This window comes from Sciurus carolinensis, chromosome 3 (assembly GCF_902686445.1).
Source record: "Sciurus carolinensis chromosome 3, mSciCar1.2, whole genome shotgun sequence".
NCBI lineage: Eukaryota > Metazoa > Chordata > Mammalia > Rodentia > Sciuridae > Sciurus > Sciurus carolinensis.
In genome coordinates, this window is record NC_062215.1 from 30253029 (window position 1) to 30273784 (window position 20756).

Here is a 20756-nt window from a genome sequence, read left to right on the forward strand (position 1 = left end):
GGGAAGACTTTTCAGTCAGACTGAAAGGGAGATTGAGTCCACCACTCCCAAACCCCTATACCTGCCCAACTGTAACCAGGAGGGTGAAGCCTTCTCACCTCATTGCTCCATTAAAACTTGGGAGACGGGTTGGCAAGGAAAATAGGCTTATTCAAAGTCAGCTTTGGGGAAGACAGAGATCTTTTTCTTAGATCTCCATCTTCAGAGACTTGGATTGGAAGGATTTTATAAGAGGAGAGGTGGCGGAGTGGGACAAAAAGGCAGGAAATACACACATGAAGATTTAGCTAGGCTGTGTTCATCAGAAACATGTCAGTCTCAATTTCCTTGGCGCCTGTTCTCAGCATGAGGAAGCAGAAGCAGTTATCAGAAAATCGTAGGTGATGTAGAAAAGCAGTTATCAGCAAGGGCCTCTTCTAATCTCAAAGCGGTCTGTTTCACAACTTCACTGTGCCTAACTTTGGCCTCCCATGATCCTTTTTACATATTCTCTTTGCTTTCTTTTTTTAAATATGATCTGTAACTATGCACACAACTAAAAGATTTTATAGTCAACTTAGAGAGTAAACATTCTTTTTTGTAATCCCTAACTTTTCTTGCCTTCTGGCCTCTTTCTCCCTTGCTTTCCTCCTCTTTTTTCTTCCCCTGTTTATCATTTTCTCTCCCTCATTAAGCAAACACAAAATGAAACAGAAAAATAGAAACCTTTTTCTAATGTCCTAGGTTTGTTGGAGGGAAATGTGCATAAGCCCATGACTAACTGAATTGTAGATTACTTTTATACTTTATACTACCTTAAAAAATCTAAAATTAGTTATGAAGTTCTCTTTATTTGTAAGTGACCTTCATTATATTTTTCCCCAATGATATTTCCCTTTATAGGGACAAAAAATGTATCCCACTAATGATTTAGATGCTAAAATAAAAAAGCATGTGTGTTGAGGTAGGCAGAGTTCTACAATGGCCTCCCAAATTGCCAGCCCTTGGCATGTGAACACCGTCTATCAATTTAATCAGATATTCATCTAGGTACTACTATGAAGAATTTTTCATTTGTAATTATTTGACTTGAAAACAGGGATATTATCCTGATGGACCTGATCTCCATGAGCCCTTAAAATCTCAGGGTAGAAATCAGAGACAGGGAAGCCACATTGGAAGTACTAAGACCCTTTGTGGCATTCCTAGCTTGAGGATGGAGAGAGTCACATAGCAGGAAATGTCCTCTACTCCTAGAAGCTGAGAGGGGCCCCACCTGACAGCAGGCAAGCAAGTAGGGTCCTAAAACTGCAAGCTGAGTTCTGCCAAAAACAAAATTCATTTGGAAGCAATTTTTTCCCCAGTGCTTCCAGAGAAAAACTCATAGCAGCTGACACCTCGAGTCAGCCTTAGAATGCCCTAAGTGAAGAACCAAGCCAGAGCATGCTGGACATCCAACCTTCAGAACTTTGAGCTAATACTTGTTGTCTTAAGCTGCCAAGTTTGTGATAATATGTTACGCAAGGGTAGAAAACCCACAAAAAAGCACAATGTAATCCCAGCAGGTGGAGAGGCTGAGGCGGGAGGATCATGAGTTCAAAGCCAGCCTCAGCAATGGTGAGGCACTAAGCAACTCAGTGAGACCCTGTCTCTAAATGAAATTCAAAATAGGGCTGGGGATGTGGCTCAGTGGTTGAGTGCCCCTGAGTTCAATCCCTGGTACCCCTCCCCCCAAAAAAAGCACAAACAATGTTTTCCTGAATGCTTATTCTCATAGTACTTAATTTTTATTTTGTTTTTAGGAAATACCTAGTTTTTAGAATTCTATGTTCTGGTATGGGCTAAAGAAATAATGTGGTATGGTAGTAGAAAGCTAATGTTATTTCATAGAGATATTCATGAAATCACCTGAAAAATCATACCAATTTCTCTGTCAGTTTTGAATCTAGCATTCTGAACTAGTTAACAAGGTGGTCTTCCTGTTTTCTTAGATCAAGAGTGTGTTCCTCTTAATCTCAGGCAACCTGTTGTGGACAAATAAATAGTGGTATCCATTTTGGACTACTGTATATGTTGCTGCTACTCTTAACCAAAGGAAATCAGCTTGCCAAACAACAGCTTTACCACCTCTAATCACTAAATCAGTTTTCCTGAGTACAGCATAAAAGAGAAGGTGCAATTACCAAATTATCCATTTTTTTTCTGCCAAAAGATCTATTAATTCATGTTCAATAACCACAGACCCCTTAATATCTTTATTCTAGTAATAATAACATTTTTTTTAAATCCTGTTTACGTTTACATTTGTATATTAAAAGGAATTAGAAACCCCTCTCTGTAACCCATAGAGAAAGAACATCAGTTCCTGGGGAAATAATTCAAATATTCAAGTATGTTCTTGTGTAGCTCCACTTTAAATTCTCTTCATAGTTTATCACTCTTTCAACACCTTTTTCTTTAGAGCTTGCCTCTCATGTTTTACATCTTATTAAATAGTAGGGTTTGTGTTGCCAAAGATACTTGGTATAGTAAACATTGATTTCTTAATTCAGCAAATAGCAATTAAGAATCTACTTTGAGCCACAATAGTGCTGGCTGCAGAGCCATGAAAAGGAAGTGCCTCCTCTCGTGGAATTGCATCGTAGTGAGGGAGGAGAGGCAGGAAGCAGGTTGAGGAGGTAATGAGTGCCAGAGGTTGGAAAGGAAGGAAGCCTGCTAGTTTATGTTGAGTGGCAGAAAGGCATCACTGAGCCAATGACACTGAGCAAACACCCGAAGACTGATGGAGCAGCCATGAATAGCAAAGGGAACGTCCCTCCAAGTCAAGCCGTTATCCTTCATTGCTGTACATCCATGACATAGATTTATTAGTTGGCTAGTCATAAGCAAAGATTGTCAGAATGTAACAGAGTTCTGTTATTTAGCTCTCTAGCTGATTATACACAGAGAGATCTCACACTCTAGTGAGGAGAGCTTCAGCAAGCTTCATGCTAAGCTTTATCAGTGCACAGAATGAAGTTCATTGTATGTTATTATTTTAAGCAAAACAGATGAAAGTACCCAAATGATCCTCCCAGCATGGTGCAAATGCCTGAAGACAGTGAAATCTTATGTTCTCATCTTCAGTCTTGAGTCCTTGAGAGTTAGCAGTGTAAGAAAGAACATTTAGGTAACCATCTCATATGTCTGAGTATCAGAGTTCAGGAAAAAGACCTTACAATCTGAGAGTAAAGAACTCTTCGTAAAAATACTGAGCCGGGTGTAGTGGTACACACCTGTAATCCCAGCGGCTCAAGAGTCTGAGACAGGGAGATCACAAGTTCAAAACCAAGCTCAGCAAAAACGAGGCACTAAGCAACTCAGTGAGACCTGTCTCTAAATAGAACACAAAATAGGGCTGGGGATGTAGCTCAGTAGTTGAGTGCTGAGTTCAATCCCCAGTACACCCCCCAAAAAAATACTGAATTTTGTATTTTTTGGAAAATGAATGATAGCTTTTTCTCTCCTGTGAGTGCTATTGTAGATAGTATTTATTTACCAAAAATAGAACCAACTAGATAAAGAAGACCATGAACTACCAAGTAACCTCTAAGAATCTTTTCATTAGTTGTTCCTTTAATATACATTATAGCTTTTAGCTTGCTGGGTGTGTGACTTCTAATTAGAAATAATACATATCTAATTATGTTAACATTTTAACTTTTCAATTTGAGACACACAAAAGATAAAATCTGCATTATATATTTATATATGTCATTTGCTTCTCTCCCACAAACAGCAGTGATATATGTAACCAGGTGTTAAAAAAATCAAGTCACAGACCCAAAATCATGTCTATTAATACAGCATTTACACAAGTCTGATATAAAGGAGTATTTAAAAGACAATTCAGAACGTTTATATAGTTCTTTTTAGAAATTTTTTTCTTTGAAATACTGCATTATTTGGTTATTTATAGGTCACAACCACCTCTCAACATAATAGATTCCTTTTTCATAGGAAAATTAGCTAGTAGCTCTTGTTAAATTGGGCACAGTTCAGACCTACAAATTAACTTGTACAATCATAAATCTAACATAAAATGTCTCTAAAATAGACTGCTTTGTGTTCAAGCCTAGAAATTATTTCAATTCCTTTTAAACGGAGCATCGCTGTGGGTTATAATGCACACATTGAGATGGTGGGAATTTTGTTTTCTATTTTTGTTCTAAAAGTTAGGCAGAATCTAATTTGATCATTTTAATATTGATAGTATTGCAAACAAAGAGTTGGAGAAATGGAAGCAACACAACAGTGTCTCAGCGCATAACCTCTAGTGTTAGGTTGCTGGTGTTCAACCTAAGTCATAATCAATGGTTTACTAACACTGCGACAGTGGGCAAGTTGCTTAGAACTCTTAAATCCCTCTGTTTCTTCTCTGTATAATGAGGCTAGTAACAGATGCTCATAATAGATTATACCCATCTCAAAGGGTTGTTATGAGGGTATAATAAGTTAAAAATATTTATAAAATAAATAGGTACAGAGAAAACTATATGTAAACATTTGATGAATCTTTCAGTTTATTGTTAAGACAGTTCTTTACATCTTTAAAAGCTGATTTCAATATTATATGATCATCTATTGAACAGTATTTCTATTCTTGACTTTTTGGAAGTTTCTGTCAGGACCAGGGAAATGGTGTCCATAGTGGTATGCTAGAGTTGACTATCATTGGCTTACAAGAATCTTGTGAGCAGTGTCAAAAATTATAATGTTTAAACTGAAAATTTAAAAATTTATATTAAGAGGAAAGGCAACAAATACTTTAAAAATTGGTACTTCCTGATTATTTTCCTACATTTTACTATTATTTTTGTTCTTGAGGTTATTTGCAACTACTGTGTCTGGGATTTGTCTCATGGTTATTACTATGCTTTCTTTCCAACTCTGTCTTCAGTGATATCCCATGAACAGCTTAATTGGTCATGGTTCTAGTATTCACACTCTAGAAATTAGCAAACGATACTGAGGATCGAAGAACCTCACACAGGCTAGGCAAGTGCTCTACCACTGGCTACATCCCCAGCCCTCCTTACACTTATTTTTAATGATGTCTTTATGATTATTTTGAAAACTCTGTAAGATCAAGGGCTGTGTCTATTTGTTCATCATTGTATATCAAGTACCAAGGCAAAATGTTTAACACAAGATAAATAATCAGTAAATATTTAATGAATGAATATATGGGCCAAATATAACACAGAGAATCTTTGGTACATAAATAGACTGGGAAATTGGAAAAGAAATCACTTTGTATGGAAACATGATGAGTTTGACTTTGGACAGGTTGAGCTTTAGGTGACAGCCAGTATGCTAAGTTCAGTATGTTCAAGACTTTTTACTCTGGCAAAATATTCACGCGGATTTTGGAGTCATCACCATGAAGTTTTTTACTGAAAACAGATGATATCTGATGGAAAGAATGCTATGTGAGGGTTCACAAACAAACATTTCTAATCAGAAAAAAATTTCAGGTGGTTTTAGTTGTCATAACAGTTTTAAAGTAAGCATGAAAAGGGAAAAATAGAAGCATTCTATATTTGCAAGTATATAAAGATTGAGTATAGAAATAGTTCCATATTTGGGACAATAATGATTAATGAATACAAAGCATTTATATAGTGTTATAATTGCATCCAAATCACTTATTGTGAAGAAATGAAAACCTCTTAATGGAAAACTGAGCTCATCATAATCATATAAGCCTGTGAAAATCAGAAGTGCTCTTTTTGCATAAAGCAGGCTGTTTGTATTTTCCAGTTTATAATTGGACAGTGGATTTTTCACTTAAAATCACTGAGAGATTAAGTTCTATCAGTTTAATCTCCAAGTCTGTTTTTTACCAATTATGTTAACTATATGAAAAATAAGAAACCACTCATCTTACAGGAAACACTGTGTTTTCTCAGAGCAGAGAAAATAAGCTCTACGGAGTGATTAACACAGGGATATCTTTATGATAGCAATCATTGAATAACCATTTTGACTTAAATACTTGTGAATTAGTACCTTTATAAGTCTGTTCTAAAATTAGAAGTCTTATTTAGTAATAGGAAGGAAATGATCAAGGCAGGAACTCTATTCAATGGCACAGGAAATGTGGTATTCCACTATCAATCTCAATTTTCATATGATCCTATGAATTATAACATACTATCTTAAAGTGCATATTTTTCTTTCCTTTTCATTAAAAAAAAAAAATCTGTGACTAGCCAGGAGCAATGGCACAGGCCTATAATACCAGTGGCTTGGGAGGCTGAGGCAGAAGGATCACAAGTTCAAAGCTAGCTTCAGCAAGCTAGGTGCTAAGCAATTCAGTGAGACCCTGTCTATAGGTAAAATACAAAATAGGGCTGGGGATGTGACTCAGTGGTCAAGTGCCCCTGAATTCAATCCCCAGTACCCCCCCCAAAATGTGACTTAAGAAATCAGAGCAGATATAACTGTGCTGATCAAAAAAGTCATTTACCAGACAAAAACCTTAGTCACGTCGGAACAACTTCCCTGTTAACCTTTATAATCAGAAATCCTGTATTTCTGAGCATTTGCTGTCATGAAAGGAAGATTCTATGTACTGTCATCAGATTCTTCCCTGCAGGCAAGGAGTTTGTCCATGATGAATGATCTATTTAAAAAAAAAAATGATGCAGAAAGTGTTAAGACAGAAAATGAATCTGCTTGAAACCAGTACAGGAGCAGCAGTCTGTCCTGCCTGAGCACATGCTGGCTGTAGACACTAGAGGACATGTAAATAAAGGATCACCTCAGGGACTTTTAAATAGCCAGTCATTTCCTAATGCTGAGTTCTCAGAAGTGCTTGTCTCCTACTTAGAATAGGAATATGTATTCATTACGAGGGAATGGAAACTCCAAGATGGCCTGTGTTAATACATGAAGGAAGTAGTTATAGAATTTTTGCCCATGGTCTTATTTTATGTAACTTGTGTTAAAAGACTTGAAATAAACATAAAGTAAGGCATTTTTGTTTGTTTTTCTTACAAATACAATATTCTTATCTTCTCAAAAGAGTATTTTCGAAGAATTGAATGGTGATGGGGTAAAGTTTTATTTCATTCACATAGGTAAACTGCTCCTACACTTTTACTCTGCCTCTTACTAATACTTGGAGAAACAGAAGTCAAGAATTTGTTGTTCAAACTCAATTACTTTCCAAAAACAAGCTACCTGAGCAATGGAGCATTTTCTTTAGTATGTTAATATATCTTATACTCATCAAAGGACCAGTGGTAAGCCAGTGCCAAAGTGCTGATCCAGTAGATCAGTTAAAATCCTTAGCAGTACTCAGCGCTGGAGTGAAGGGTGGTAGCCATTGTATTCTAGAAGGGTACCACCCCAAAATGAAACAAGAGAATAAGGCTGCCTCAACATGTGACTGTCCTCTTGGTATGATGAGGGCAAAAATACATTCACTTTCAGAATATGGCCACATATTGCTTGCTTAGTTCATTTTACATCTCATTTTAGCTAATTATTCTCGATCCCATTACAGAAATAGAAGCTAAGTTTAGCAAATTGTTTGGCCATTTATGTTTAGTGCACAAAATTTTTAATTAACGAAGTAAAATGCCACAACTCATTGTAAATCACTTCACTAAACTTCCAGTCTTAATATGGAATTTTGTCTTGCCCAAAAGCTACTTTCAAACCCCTGCTGATCTGGCATTCATGTATGATTCCCTGTGGAGCTGAGTGAAAGAATGTAAAGAGAGCCAATTAAAGAAACTTTGAGCCAGAGTAGAGAAGCAGTGGCCATCTTGTCCATCTTCCTGCCCCCAGGCACAAACCATCACTGCAACACAAATTTTTGCTTGAATCTTGCTGACAAAATGCTCACCACATGTAAATGACAAGTCATAATCCAGTTATTGCAACTAAAGCAGATTGTTAACTGTTCAAGACTTATTTATTGTGTACTAAAGATGCTGAGTATAAAATCTGATCTGAATTGTCTTAATTCCCCCTTTTTAGGAAATTATTTTGTACAAGAAATGTACTCAAATAATTGTCAAGATGGGGGAGGTTTGTGTCCAGGAAATAAAGTTATCTTCATCATCTTATTAAATGTATTTTTGGTTTCCTTTCACTCTAGCCTTACCTTATGGGTGGGAGGAAGCTTACACAGCAGATGGAATCAAGTACTTCATCAAGTAAGTACAAGCATCTCAACCAAGTAAGCAATTTTCCTCACATCTGGAGAGAACCTGGAAGTTTGCAGAATAATCAGCAAAACCAAGAAACCCTCTTGGAGGTTACAAAAATTAGAAACAAGAAATGAAGTCTCACCATTTTCATTTCATGTGATTTAAATGCTAATATCAGATGTCACTTGGGGGGAAAATCCCTAGTAATAATTTCAGGGGAGACATCAAAACATTATTTGAACTTAAAATGGTGGCTACCTGAATTCACTTGCTGGGTAATAGTGTTAATATTTATGAAAAGTTAATATCTAATGAAAAAAATCCATTTTGTATGTCTTAAAACTTCTTCACAACAATACCCATAATAATCAACATTTTTCAGCACTTTACAATGCACCCAGACCATTCGTTCTGCAAATATTTTTTGAGCATTTGCTGTTTGCCAGACTATTTCATGCCCTGGAGACACATAGGTGAAATGTACAGACTGGTTCCCTGATGCCATGGAATTTACATAATAGTGAGAAAAGGCAGATGATATGTAACTTAAGAGATAAAAAGAACAGTATATGAGCAAACCCAATCCCAGTGGATTCAGAACAATTCTCTGAGGTGTGTGTACCTTATCATTTTCCTTAGTTCAAAGATGAATTGCTGCTGAAAATTCCATAGCTATGACATTACCAAGCCAGAACTAGAATCAAAGTCTTCTGATCCAAGATCTTTTGTCCTGTACTAGACTCTCTGATAGAGACCTTAAAAACCTGAACAAAGTTACATTCTCTAGCTGCTAAACTGGTTAGTTTTACCCGGACAGAGCAGTCTGGCATATTTCCTCTGTGTTCTGAGTAACACTTTTCATGTCTGAATTGGTGTTCTGAGAACACAAAAGGGAATCCCAGCAGCCTCCTGAGAGCCCAAGAATCTCCCTTGTTCATTCTTTTAGCAAATTACACTTGGTGTACATTTTGAAGGGAAAGGGAGACATGTCCTTGCTATCCCTTTCAATGTGCAAATACTTTCAAGCCCTATGACTTCATATCTCTCTTAGCCTCAGATTTCCAATCATAAAGTAAAGGGAATATTACCAACTTCATAGATTTGTTGAAGCACCTAGCATACAACTGTGAGCCTGTAGATGCACAATAAGTAGTCTTCATCATTTTGCTTTATGGAGGAAACATGGTGGAAAAAAAACTGAGAAATCAGATCACCATTACAAAGACTGAGAATTCAAAACCTACATATTTGAAAAAATTTGAGGAAAAACCAAGGATAAACCTGGCAAAGTGTTTTCTTTGTAGTCTCTAGTGATTAATAAAGCAAAGGTATAAAGGAAATACAGTTTTTGGAGCAGAGGATCCAGGAATTCCATGTGCAGATTACATTTAGTACCACAGTGTTCACTTCCAGATCAGACCTCTTCTGGAAAGAAACTTGGCCTCTGATGTGCTGGATTACCATGTTTAGTATCATTAGGGATAGCAGGAAAATAAAACAACACAGTCAGATTTGTATGGAGCACTAGCTTATGTTCAATTGCCAAGCATAGGTGTTGGTTTTTATGTGTTGTATCATCTAATCCTTTTAACAATATGGAAAGCAGATGTCACTTGGCTTACTGAAGGTGTAATGAGGGTGGTGAACTACATCTTGCCATGCTGTGTTCTAGAAGATCCCCAAAAGAATGCATAATCAGAGGAAGGAAAGCAAGCATTCATTATTAATGAGGGTTCTACTTTCATAGTCTCTTGAAAAGTGTCAATAAATGAGTCCAGACCCTGTAGGGAACTCCTTTGCCTCAGCTTAGCTGCCTGTCATTACATCCTAACCCAAAACCAAATGTGAGAGCCTAACTAGTGCTGTATGAGAGGCGGATACCAACAGCACAATTGCCCATAACAAAGAAAAAGGGGAACAAAAGACGGATAGCCAGAGAGTCACCCAGTTGGCCTAGGCCACTGGCCCTTACAAATGGGAGCAGCAGCCTTGGGCTGAACTATTAATACCAGAGAGAGACTAACACCCAAGGAGAGGAGACAAAAGAGAAGGGTCAGCAAGCTCTTCAGCAGCCTGAGATCTAACTCAGTTCTTGTGGAAGAAATAGAAAAGGAAGCCACGTTTACTCAGTCCCCTTTGCTCCACTCAGAAAACATACCCCAAAGGGTGTGTTTTGGAAACCCATCAGTTCTCTTCCTTAACCTTAATCTTAATCTTGATGCATGAGGAAAGCATAAAAGACATAAGATAAATTTGTTTTCCAAAGGGCAATGGTGGGTATCACTGTCTCACCATTACAGTTGAAGAAACTGTTAGCAGCTAAACCTGTCGAGGTCACCCATAGTAAAATTTCAGAGCCAAGGTACAGATCCAGGGTTGTATGGGTCCAAAGCCACCCCCTACATACATACTCAGACTGCACCACCTCCCCTTACTTATTTTAAGGTTGTCTGTTGACATGTGACAAGAAAGACATTTTAAACAGATCTCAATTTATGTACAGTTCTATATCCATTTTAAAATAGCAGAATAGAATTTTGATTATAAGAATAAGTAATTATCTTCTGGAGATTAGAAAGGTGAAAGACCAAAAATAAGAAAATCTAATATCCCAGTGCTTCTTTCCCTACCACTTGGAGGAGTGGGGTGCTTGTTGTGAGTTGTTTTTTTTTTTTGTTTTGTTTTGTTTTTTGTCATTAGAAATTAACCTCATTCAAGCACCAAGACTTATCTAAACTGTTCTTGACCAAAGTCTTCCTTTGATATGTGCTACATACTTCCCTGCCTTCTTGTACAGAGCCCACTGAACACAATTATTATGAACATGCATCATTATATAGACAGTGAATTATGCAGGGGATATTGAGCTGTATGTGCTAGAGTAGAGACATATCTGTCTTCTCTCACTGTTCTCTATGTGCCTGTTGCCTCCTTCACCCCCATATTTTTTCCCTCCACACAAGTCTCCCTCTTCCCCAGGAATTTCTTATTTGGAAAGGACAGTAGGCCAGATAATACAGTCTAATTTGAATTGCTTATAAATAATCCTGGACCATGGTTCTGCAGGAATTGTTAGTGAGTCAAGTACGCAAGTTCTAGTGGGGGTAGATTTGATTACTGGACAGCCATTAGTCTAAGAAAATGAGGAGCATGGACCTTGGACTTGGAGATCTTGGATGCAAATGCTGGTGTTTCCAACAGAGTAGCTGAATGACCTTGGGCATGTTTACTTAACATCTCTCGGCTTTAATTTCCACATTTATAAAATTTAAAGTGTATTAGCACTTCCTAGGGTTCCTGTCCAGAATGAATTAGCTGATGTATGTAAAGAGCCTGACATCTTGGTGACAGTTTCTTCATGGCTCCGAGCCACTTTCAGTTAGGTGATGTTGCCAGGTAAGTTAAAGTCTACACAAGCAAACATCTACTGAGGTCTTTCTTAGATCTATTTAGTTTTAGTTTTGTTTTAATCTTTTATCATTCCACTACCCCCAACCAAAATTTTGAACCTACACAGCCTGTGTTAGCTGTGGAGAGGGGAGGGGTTTATTTGTAGGTGGATGATAGTCTGGAGGCAAAAAAAGAAGTAATTAGCTCACATCATTGCCTCACTCACCTCTGCTGAAAAAAAAATATAATGATTGAAATCATCCTCCCAGAACACCAGAGGAGATGATGGTTTGCCATACATATGATCCCTTCCCAGAAATTGGCATCTGTCACTGTCTTCCCAGAGATTGAATCATTACATGAAAGACAAGCCTCCGGCAAGGGAATAACTGTCAGTGCTGTCTCTAGTATGTCCAGGCACATATGATCCTCATGGAACATTCCTGTCTATTCACCATTCACGTGTCCATCCACACAGCTATTAATACTTTGTCATCTATGTTAGTTCTGGTGCTAGAGAAGAGAGCATTATACCTGGTTTGAACAAACTTAGGCAGCGTTGGCATTGACAGAGCCAATGTTTCATAGAACTAACAAACGTATGCACCTGTGCATGTGTGTGTGTGTGTGTGCGCGCCTGCATGCATGAATACTGGCATACTCACTTGCCATAAATATATATGTAAATCTATAGATATATATTTGTATAAAATATGTCAGTATATTCTAGGAACATTTTTATTTTCTCGTTAGAAATTGCAGCATTCTTAATGACAAAGTATCCATTATCTTGAGGGTGCTGTAATAAAATTATCTGATTACTTGACCATTTTTCCCCCTCAACTTCTTATCTTCTCCTTGAAGTTGTATACTTTTACAAATTTATAATAATCTTTTAGTATGATTTCATTTTAAAAGTTCATATACTTTGCAAGTATGTTATGTGATATAACATTATTATGAGAGTTACTATGTTTATTGGTAAAACTGAATTTATAATTGCAAATTAGACATAGCTCCTACTTGCTTCTATTGTACTCTTTCAGTTTTCCATTGAAAGATTGGATTTACTATAATCAATGATCATATTTATGTTAATTCCCTATTTCTACATAATAAATTTTCTCCACACAGTTTTCAAAGAATCAACAATTCAGAACTGACTTCCCTGCATTATTTTGATGCTTTTGCATTCTGTCTTCCTGGGTCTTTCATGAAGTTGTCAAGCTGTCCTGGGAATTGAAGAGTGGCTTCTAGGTTGGCTAGAATACTTGTTCCCTCACTCATGAGACTGTTGGCAAAGTCCTTAGCTTCTCACATAAGTGTATGAGGTCCCACCCAACATGGCAGCTGACCTCCCTCAGAGCAAGGAATGAAAGACATGTGGACAAAAACTCCAGTGTCTTTTATAATCAATCTCAGAAGTGAGTGATATACCTTCTTTCTGCTGTCAGTCACACAGACCAACCCTGATACAGTGTAGGAGGCAACTACATAAGAGTGTGAATTCCAGAAGATGTGGTTCACTGGGAACCATGTTACAGGATGCTTACTACTTACCAACATTATGTCAATTAAATTATATGTGTGTACAATATTTGTACATAAATAGTACAAGCTTCCCAATATCAGTTATTTGCTAATGAATATTAAATTATACTGTTGGTGATTTTTCAAATTGATGTAATCATTTGTTTTTAAAAGTTACTTACAATTGTTATTCTTGTAATTCTCCATGTATTCCTTTGGGTTGATATGCCTTTATAATCAAATCTAAAATCTGAGATACTGAGCTATTGTTCCTCCTGGTATAAATTCTGATCTCCATTACATATCGGTAGAACCTAGGGAATCTGTGGGGTTTTTTTTTTATAAAATAAAAGTTTTGCGTAGAGCTGAGAAGGAAAGTAGACAACACCTCACACCAACTCTTAGTTGATGATGACTGTCTCAAGTGTTGTTTTAGAATTCCAAGGCCATATTTAACCTCACTAACATAGGCCTCATCAATTAGAGATGCCTGCCTTGGGTGTGGGGAAGTAACATCATGTAAGACACATTGTCACATCTTTGCAGTTCTTGTCTTCTAGAGCATGTTGCTAACTTGGAAATTCTGCTTGGATGAACAGGAATAATGCAATTATTAGGTTGGAATAATGAAATAAATTATGATAATCACCCCCAATATCTTATGAGATGTTCAATATTTGAAATTTTACTTTTATAACTGTAAAATATAACTAATTTTCAATAGGCATGATTTTTCTCATTTCTTTCCAGAGTTCATTAACAACCATAAATACTTACCTGAACTTTGGGTAGGATAAAACTGTTTCGTTGTTCCCAGGTAGGAAAGAATGTGAATCATAACCTATATATGGATAAGATTGATCATTGTAAGCCTACTGTGTTAATTAAAAACTTTTATACCACATCATCTCACTTATAAAATAAAAAATTGAAAACACACAAAAGAAGAATTTGAGCTTAAAATTTCTTAAGGCCTAACTTTATTTTGCAAGTAGATCCTATCTTTAGTAATTCTAAGGCAATTAGAAATTTAGGGGATTGGAGAGGAAATTTGGAAGATCAGAAATAAAAAGTCACTCCTTTTAGCTTTCCCTGAATCCTGAGCAGATTGTTTGAGCTTCACTTTTTGGACATTGTCAAGAGTCCTCCCTCTGAAGACCTCATTAATTTGCCTGCTTTGATTCATTTTCGATGAGTTAGGAAATGTCCACTGACAGACTAATAAGATCTAAGGCTCATTTAATGAGGCGTCAAGACAAATTTCTATGCAACTGACTTCAGGCTAGATGGGGGAGTGCATGTAGGCTCCTCACACGAATACTCCGCATGGGTAAGAATCCAAGCATGCCATTCTTTTTCCCCCCTTTTTAATAGTTTTAGTTGTAGATGGGTACAATACATTTATTTATTTATTTATTTATTTATATGTGCTGCTGAAGATTGATCCCAGTGCCTCACACATGCTACCACTGAACTACAAACCCAACTCTCCAAGCGTGCCATTCTTAATGAGACAATAATGAAGAAACCAACACAGCACTTAAAAGGAGGCGACATAGACCTGCTTACTATTTTGCCCCCAAACACTACTTCCCTATGAATAAGTTATAATGTAGTGAAATCATCACTAGTTTGCATTTCAAAGCTGTAAGCACCCATGCGATAACTGTTTAAAACGTCCATCACCCAGCTCACTGCATGGTATGTGTAGGAACTGAATATTTATCCAGCGAACAAATATTGTTGGCAGTTTGGAGAAGCAACTGATAGGGGAGAGAAAGGAGGCTTCAGTACCTGGTAGACCTGGGTTCTAATGTTTCGTCACCACTTTCAATCATGAACTTAGTGTTAGTTATCTCAATCTCTGTATCCTCCTAAAAGCAATGACAATAATTTCTGTCTCCTCAGATGGTTTTGAAGAATTGAATGAAATTAGGGGTGCAAAGACCCTGGTAAAATACCTGGCTCAGGGTGAGCACTTAACAGATGTGAGTTTCCCCTTTCTTCCCTCACTTCATTGCTATTTTCCAATGAAGGAGTTTTAAATGACAACATTTGCACAGCTGCAAATAGAAACCAGTAGCCAAAACCTACATTTCTGCTACTCTATGGACAGTCAAAAGCCCAGTGACAGGAGCAGAAAGGTTGCATTGATCATGAGCCTGGAACAGCTTGCCCAGGATTTTCTATAAATACCTACAAAGAGGTGTAGGAATATGAAACTCTGTAGGAGAAATTGTCATTTAAACGAAAGGCCAGCCAGCTGGCTCCAGCTATTCAGAATGGCAAAGCCACTAAAATGAATAAAACATCCAGATCTAGATATCCAACATCAAGCTCTTTTCCCTCCCATTTAAATAGTGACAGGTATAACTTAGGCATGAACATGTTTTCCAGCATTTCATTGGGATATGATAAGCAAATCCCCCAGGATTGCATAGAGTTCTTTGGAAACTTATCACTTTTTGGATTTATACTTGTTTCAGTCAGACATAGAGTTCTCTCTGCCTCTACGACCCTTTATTTAGATTTATTAACATATACTTTTTTTTTTGTCAAACACTTTTCCTTCCAAGTTTAGTTGCTGTGTTAGCTTTCTAGTGCTGCCATAACAAAACATCACAGATTAGATAGCTTGAACAGCAAAAATGTATTTTCTCACAGCTCTAGAGCCCTAAAGTCCAAAATCACGATGTCAGCGGGATTGGTTTCTTTGAGACCTCTCTTCCTGGACACAGTTCTGTCCATAACAATTGCTTTTCCTTTAACTTGCTTTCTGTAAGATCTCCAGCACCTTGTTCTTCATTCATTGAATTACCTTTATTATAATGTCATATAATCTTTCCTCTAAGAAATTTACCAAGTTTTAGGCAAATCACAAGAATTGATTCGAACCAGTGTCTTTTTCCTTCATGGAAGAGTCCCTAGGCATTATGAAGAAGCAACTGAGGAATAAAGAAGTGTGGCAGACAGAAAACAGTGATCCCAACAATGTCCAACCTTGGTCCCCAGAACTGGTGATAAAGGAGAATTAATGTTGATTGTCAGCTGACCTCAAAGTAGAAAGAGTGTCCTGGAGTATATAGATTAGTTCAATCTAACTACATGAGTCCTTGACAGTGGAAGAGGGAAGTGGAAGAGAGTCAGAGAAAGACATGTGATGGTAGATGCAGAATCCAAGAATCTATGTTGCTGACTTTGAAAGTAGGGACCATGAGCCAGTGCAGGTGACTTTTAGAAGCTGGAAAAGAAGAGAATGATTTTCCCTAGCGTCCCCAGAAAGGAATGTAGCCTTCCCAATACCTTGATTGTAGCCCAGTAAGATTCAGGTCAGACTTCTGAACTACCTACCTTTAAGCTGTACAAGTACATCGGAATAATTTTAAGTCACTAAATTTGTGAAATTAGTTACTACAGTAGAAAACTAATACAGGGAGCTAGAGGTAGAGGGGAGCAGGTAACGTTTATGGGGTAGGTAGAATGCATCCAGGCAGTATTAAATGTTTTATAGATTAGGAAACTCAGAGTTTAAATAACTTTCCCAGAGACACACAGGTAGCCCAGTTAGTAGATAGGCAATGGAATTTCAAACCAAGTATGCATAGTCCATATGAAATAGTGACCCTGGTCTGCATCTTGGCCCTAGCTCTGCTACAGTATGACCTTGGACAGGGCACTTAAGCTCACTGAGCTTCAGTTTCTTCAGACTGTAAAAGTTGTAGAGAAAAACAATGTTCGTGAGATTTTTCTGGAAAGAAAATTAGAAAATCAATGTCAAAGAACACTGCAAGATACAAAATGTTTACCTGATGTAAAGTCTTATCCAGCTGCCACATACATGAACATCTGTATCTAATGAATGATCTCAACAGTAAGGGGCTGTATCATTTTCATGCATCATAGTGGTACTTTACTCAGTAGCAGTATTAACCAGGTGTCTCTGTGAAAATCTCCTTCCTTCTTTTGGGCATAAAATGCCCAGAAACATGGATCTGACTGCATGCTGATCATTTTAGAGGCTGAAAATTGCAGTGTGTTAAAACCACCTTGGCAAGGGGTAGAGAATGAGGGATAGGTGAGCTCTTAGGAAGACCACTACCACCATATTTGTGTTTTTATGTTGTTGTTGTTGTTGTTGTTAATTGGGGGGTAACCAGGGATTGAACTCAGAGGCACTCAACAACCAAGCCACACCCCCAGCCCTATTTTATATTTTAATTTAGAGACTGAAGTCTCACCGAGTTGCTTAGCACTTCGCCATTTGCGACTGGCTTTGAACTCTAGATCCTCCTGCCTCAGAGATTACAGGCCACTGGGATTATAGGCATGCGCCATTGTGCCCAACCATATTTGTGTTTTTTAACATTTTATATTCTAATAGTTAAAACTAGATCTGTTAGCTAACAAGAGTATTTATTTGCCATAAATAATTATAACTTAAAGCCTAGGATTCAAGTACGTTTACATATAATGCTAGAAACACTAGTTAAAATTGAATTATCACACTGCTTCAATCATTACTTACCACCAAATGTATGCATAGACCTTAGCAAGTTGCTTGAATGAGAGAATATTAGTGAGGTGGGGTAGTGGTTCTGATTATTTGGTGACTTTTGAGCTAATTAAATGTCTCTCTTTTTTTTTTTTTTCTTCCCCCAGATAATGTTCAATTTCTGTAAACATATTCTAAACTATGTAGGACAAATCCACTGCATTATCACATCTGAGGATTGTTTTATCTGAACCTCAACTATAAATAAGTTAGTCTCCTACTTTTCAATGGATTTACTCAGTGCCATAACTACAGTAATATCAGTGGGATGTATAATGAATGTATCCAGGCATCAAACATTTATTGATTCTACTTTTTGTGAGCCAGACACGAGCTATAAAGACAAGAAAGACACATCCCTGCCTTGCAGAAGCTAAGAGCCTAGTGGACAAAAATAAACATATTTAGAATTTATTGTCACATGACACAAAATATATGACTACTGAGGAAGCACAAAGCCTCTGATTCAGGCTTCATACAGTACTTTTTATTCTCAGTTGCTCAGATAACACAGTTTTTATGAATTTCATGACAAGTACTATTAAAAAGATATAGTAGCTTTGGACAGATAATCTGTGATCATTGAGTTAATCATTCAATTAATTTCACCTTGCTGAGCCGAAGGGCCCCATTCAGATGGTATCACCTAATCCACCTCAGAGCCTATTCATGTGTTGTCATGGAAACCAACCCAGATAACAGAGGAGTCTAACATAATGGTTAAATTCTCAGAAGTCAGATTTGGATGTGAATCCTGGCTGTAAAACATACTAGCATTGTGACCTGGACTATTATATTGCTTCACTTTTCTCAGTATCCCTTTCCTCATAATGGACAGTTAGATCCTTGTAGTCACAAATCCACAAGTGGCAATCAGCCACTTGAATAAAAGTTCATGAGAAAACTGTAGAGGATGATGGCATGCTTTTTTATTTTTTATTTTTATTTATTTATTTTTATTTATTTATTTATTTATTTAATTTTTGCGGTACTGGGGATTGAACTCAGGGCCTTGTGCTTGCAAGGCAAGCACTCTACCAACTGAGTTATCTCCCCAGCCCTGGCATGCTTTTTTAAATCCCATAATTTTTCACTGCAATTACAGGGTTCAGGCACTCACTCTTAAGTGGCTTTAGTACTTATACACGACAAGTAATAGTGACAAAATACCTCAGGAGTTTAGAGATGGTCTCTTAAGGAACCTCTCAAACTCACTTCCAGTTTTGTGATTTTTACAAATTCTTCTTTAACACTTTATACACACACACACACACACACACACACACACATATGTATATATATTGTTTTGCTTTGATATAAAAATATTAGAATCAATATAAAATAATGTTGAAATTGTATGTTTTACATTTCAGTTTTTAAAGTTTCAAATTTGGTAATTAAGAAAAATATGTTTAGTCAGATGTTTAGTAAACTTATTGGATAAATTAAGTGAGAGCTGCATTACTTATAATTCTATCTTAAAAGAACATTAAAAATCAGTTTCTATATTTTATGTACTTCTGCACACAAGTGGAAATTTAATCTGAAAATAATGTGGTCTTGCAAACTGGTTTCTAATTAAATTTAATGTGTATTAATCTATATCCTGACAGTCTTCTGATTATTGACATAAAGTAGCATGAAAACTATTTATTGCCTGTTTTCTGTATTTTAAAAATATAAAAGTTGTATGTATTCCCTGGCAAAGTTGTAGTCATGGCTTCCTCTTGAAATACTGCCTTGGGCTTGGCAGTGATTCACAGCAACACTAACTGTAGTAGCCCATCTCCTTTCAGTAGCTTAATGCCCACAGATCAGTGCAAGATTCCTGGTTGATGGATGTGGCTTTTCTTCTGGGTGGTGAATTTGAGGTCCAGACTTCTTCTGTTTCTCTTGGTTCTGCCCATCCTCTAGGGCCTCAGAGTCCTCTCATTGCAGTTAGTGAATGAGGAGTGAAGAGTGGACAAGGCACTCCAGCTTCTTACAGACCTCAGAATCATAAAGAGAAACAGTTCTGTCCCTTCCATTGGCAGGAACTAATCTCATGCTCACGTAAGGATGCAGGGTGGGCTAGGAAATGTAGTCTTTGCCTGGGCATCTGCATCCTAGCAGCAGCACCACAGTCTGGGATGGGGAACATAATTTTTTGTTGGACACTGTCCAAGGATATGTGTTAAAGTATAAATATACCCACAAACCAATATCATTATTAGTATAGGTATCTAGGTATCAGTGTCAGTAGAACATATTTTTTACTCTATTCTGGTTTGTTGTTGTTGTTGTTTGTTTGTTGTCCTATCATGATCAAAAACAGGATTAATGTTTCAGAGTTACCCAGGGCCATAATCTGTGATTATTCAGTTGTTTCTTTCTTTAAAAAATTAATTATGTCACTTTTAGAGCTGGGATGTTTTAGCTCTGTATAATGATTGACAGCAATTCAAGTCATATATAGTATCTGAAAAAATATAATTTATAATCTCTTTATTTTTATCAGGACTTTTTGACTTTTGCAAGTCTAGTAAGAGGAAGTATTCCAATATTATGTTTAAGTTATATATTACTATAGCTTTAGATTCTTAAAATTTAATATCTGAGACCTAAATTTTTTTAATTAATTGGAATTTCAAGATTTCCAAAGGTATCTGGTTTATTTTTATAGAAAGGACCATAGATATATAATGAAAATAAAATTTGTCCTATAGACTGTAAAGGTTTGGATGAGATCCTGCAAACATTTGATCAGAACCTTACTGGATTTCCAAATCTCTCATTACAAAGTGCTCAAAGTGGTCTGTGATATTTACAAAGTTCATTAATAAAAAATACTCATTTTAGAGGTGTATTTCTAAAATTATATGAGGAAACTCTTACATTAGTGAGAACAAAATGCCTATAATTTTCTCTTACATAATTTGGAATGGATTCCTCATACTGCTGATCTATGGTTATTCTCTAAGTATAGATCTTTTAATATGATCATTACTTGGATCCTGTGGCCAGATATAAATTTTTCTAGTGATTCAAGGTGACTGCTGCCTGAAATGAATCATATGAATGTGTATTCACTTTGTTTTCTGGTTCATGTGAATATTATACAC

At 36.8% G+C, this 20756-nt stretch overlaps 1 protein-coding gene across 6 annotated transcripts in view; it reads left to right on the plus strand.

The window, feature by feature from the left end:
• The window catches only part of Stxbp4 (syntaxin binding protein 4), a 173853-nt gene that overhangs the window by 131547 nt on the left and 21550 nt on the right, over positions 1 to 20756 (plus strand). For all 6 annotated transcript variants that reach the window (XR_007107731.1, XR_007107729.1, XR_007107732.1 and 3 more), the window contains one exon: positions 8132 to 8189. Coding sequence is in view for 1 of the 6 variants with exons in the window: in XM_047545246.1 (XP_047401202.1) it covers positions 8132 to 8189 (58 nt within the window). In the remaining 5 variants the exon portion in view is untranslated. The remainder of the gene's footprint in view (positions 1 to 8131; positions 8190 to 20756) is intronic.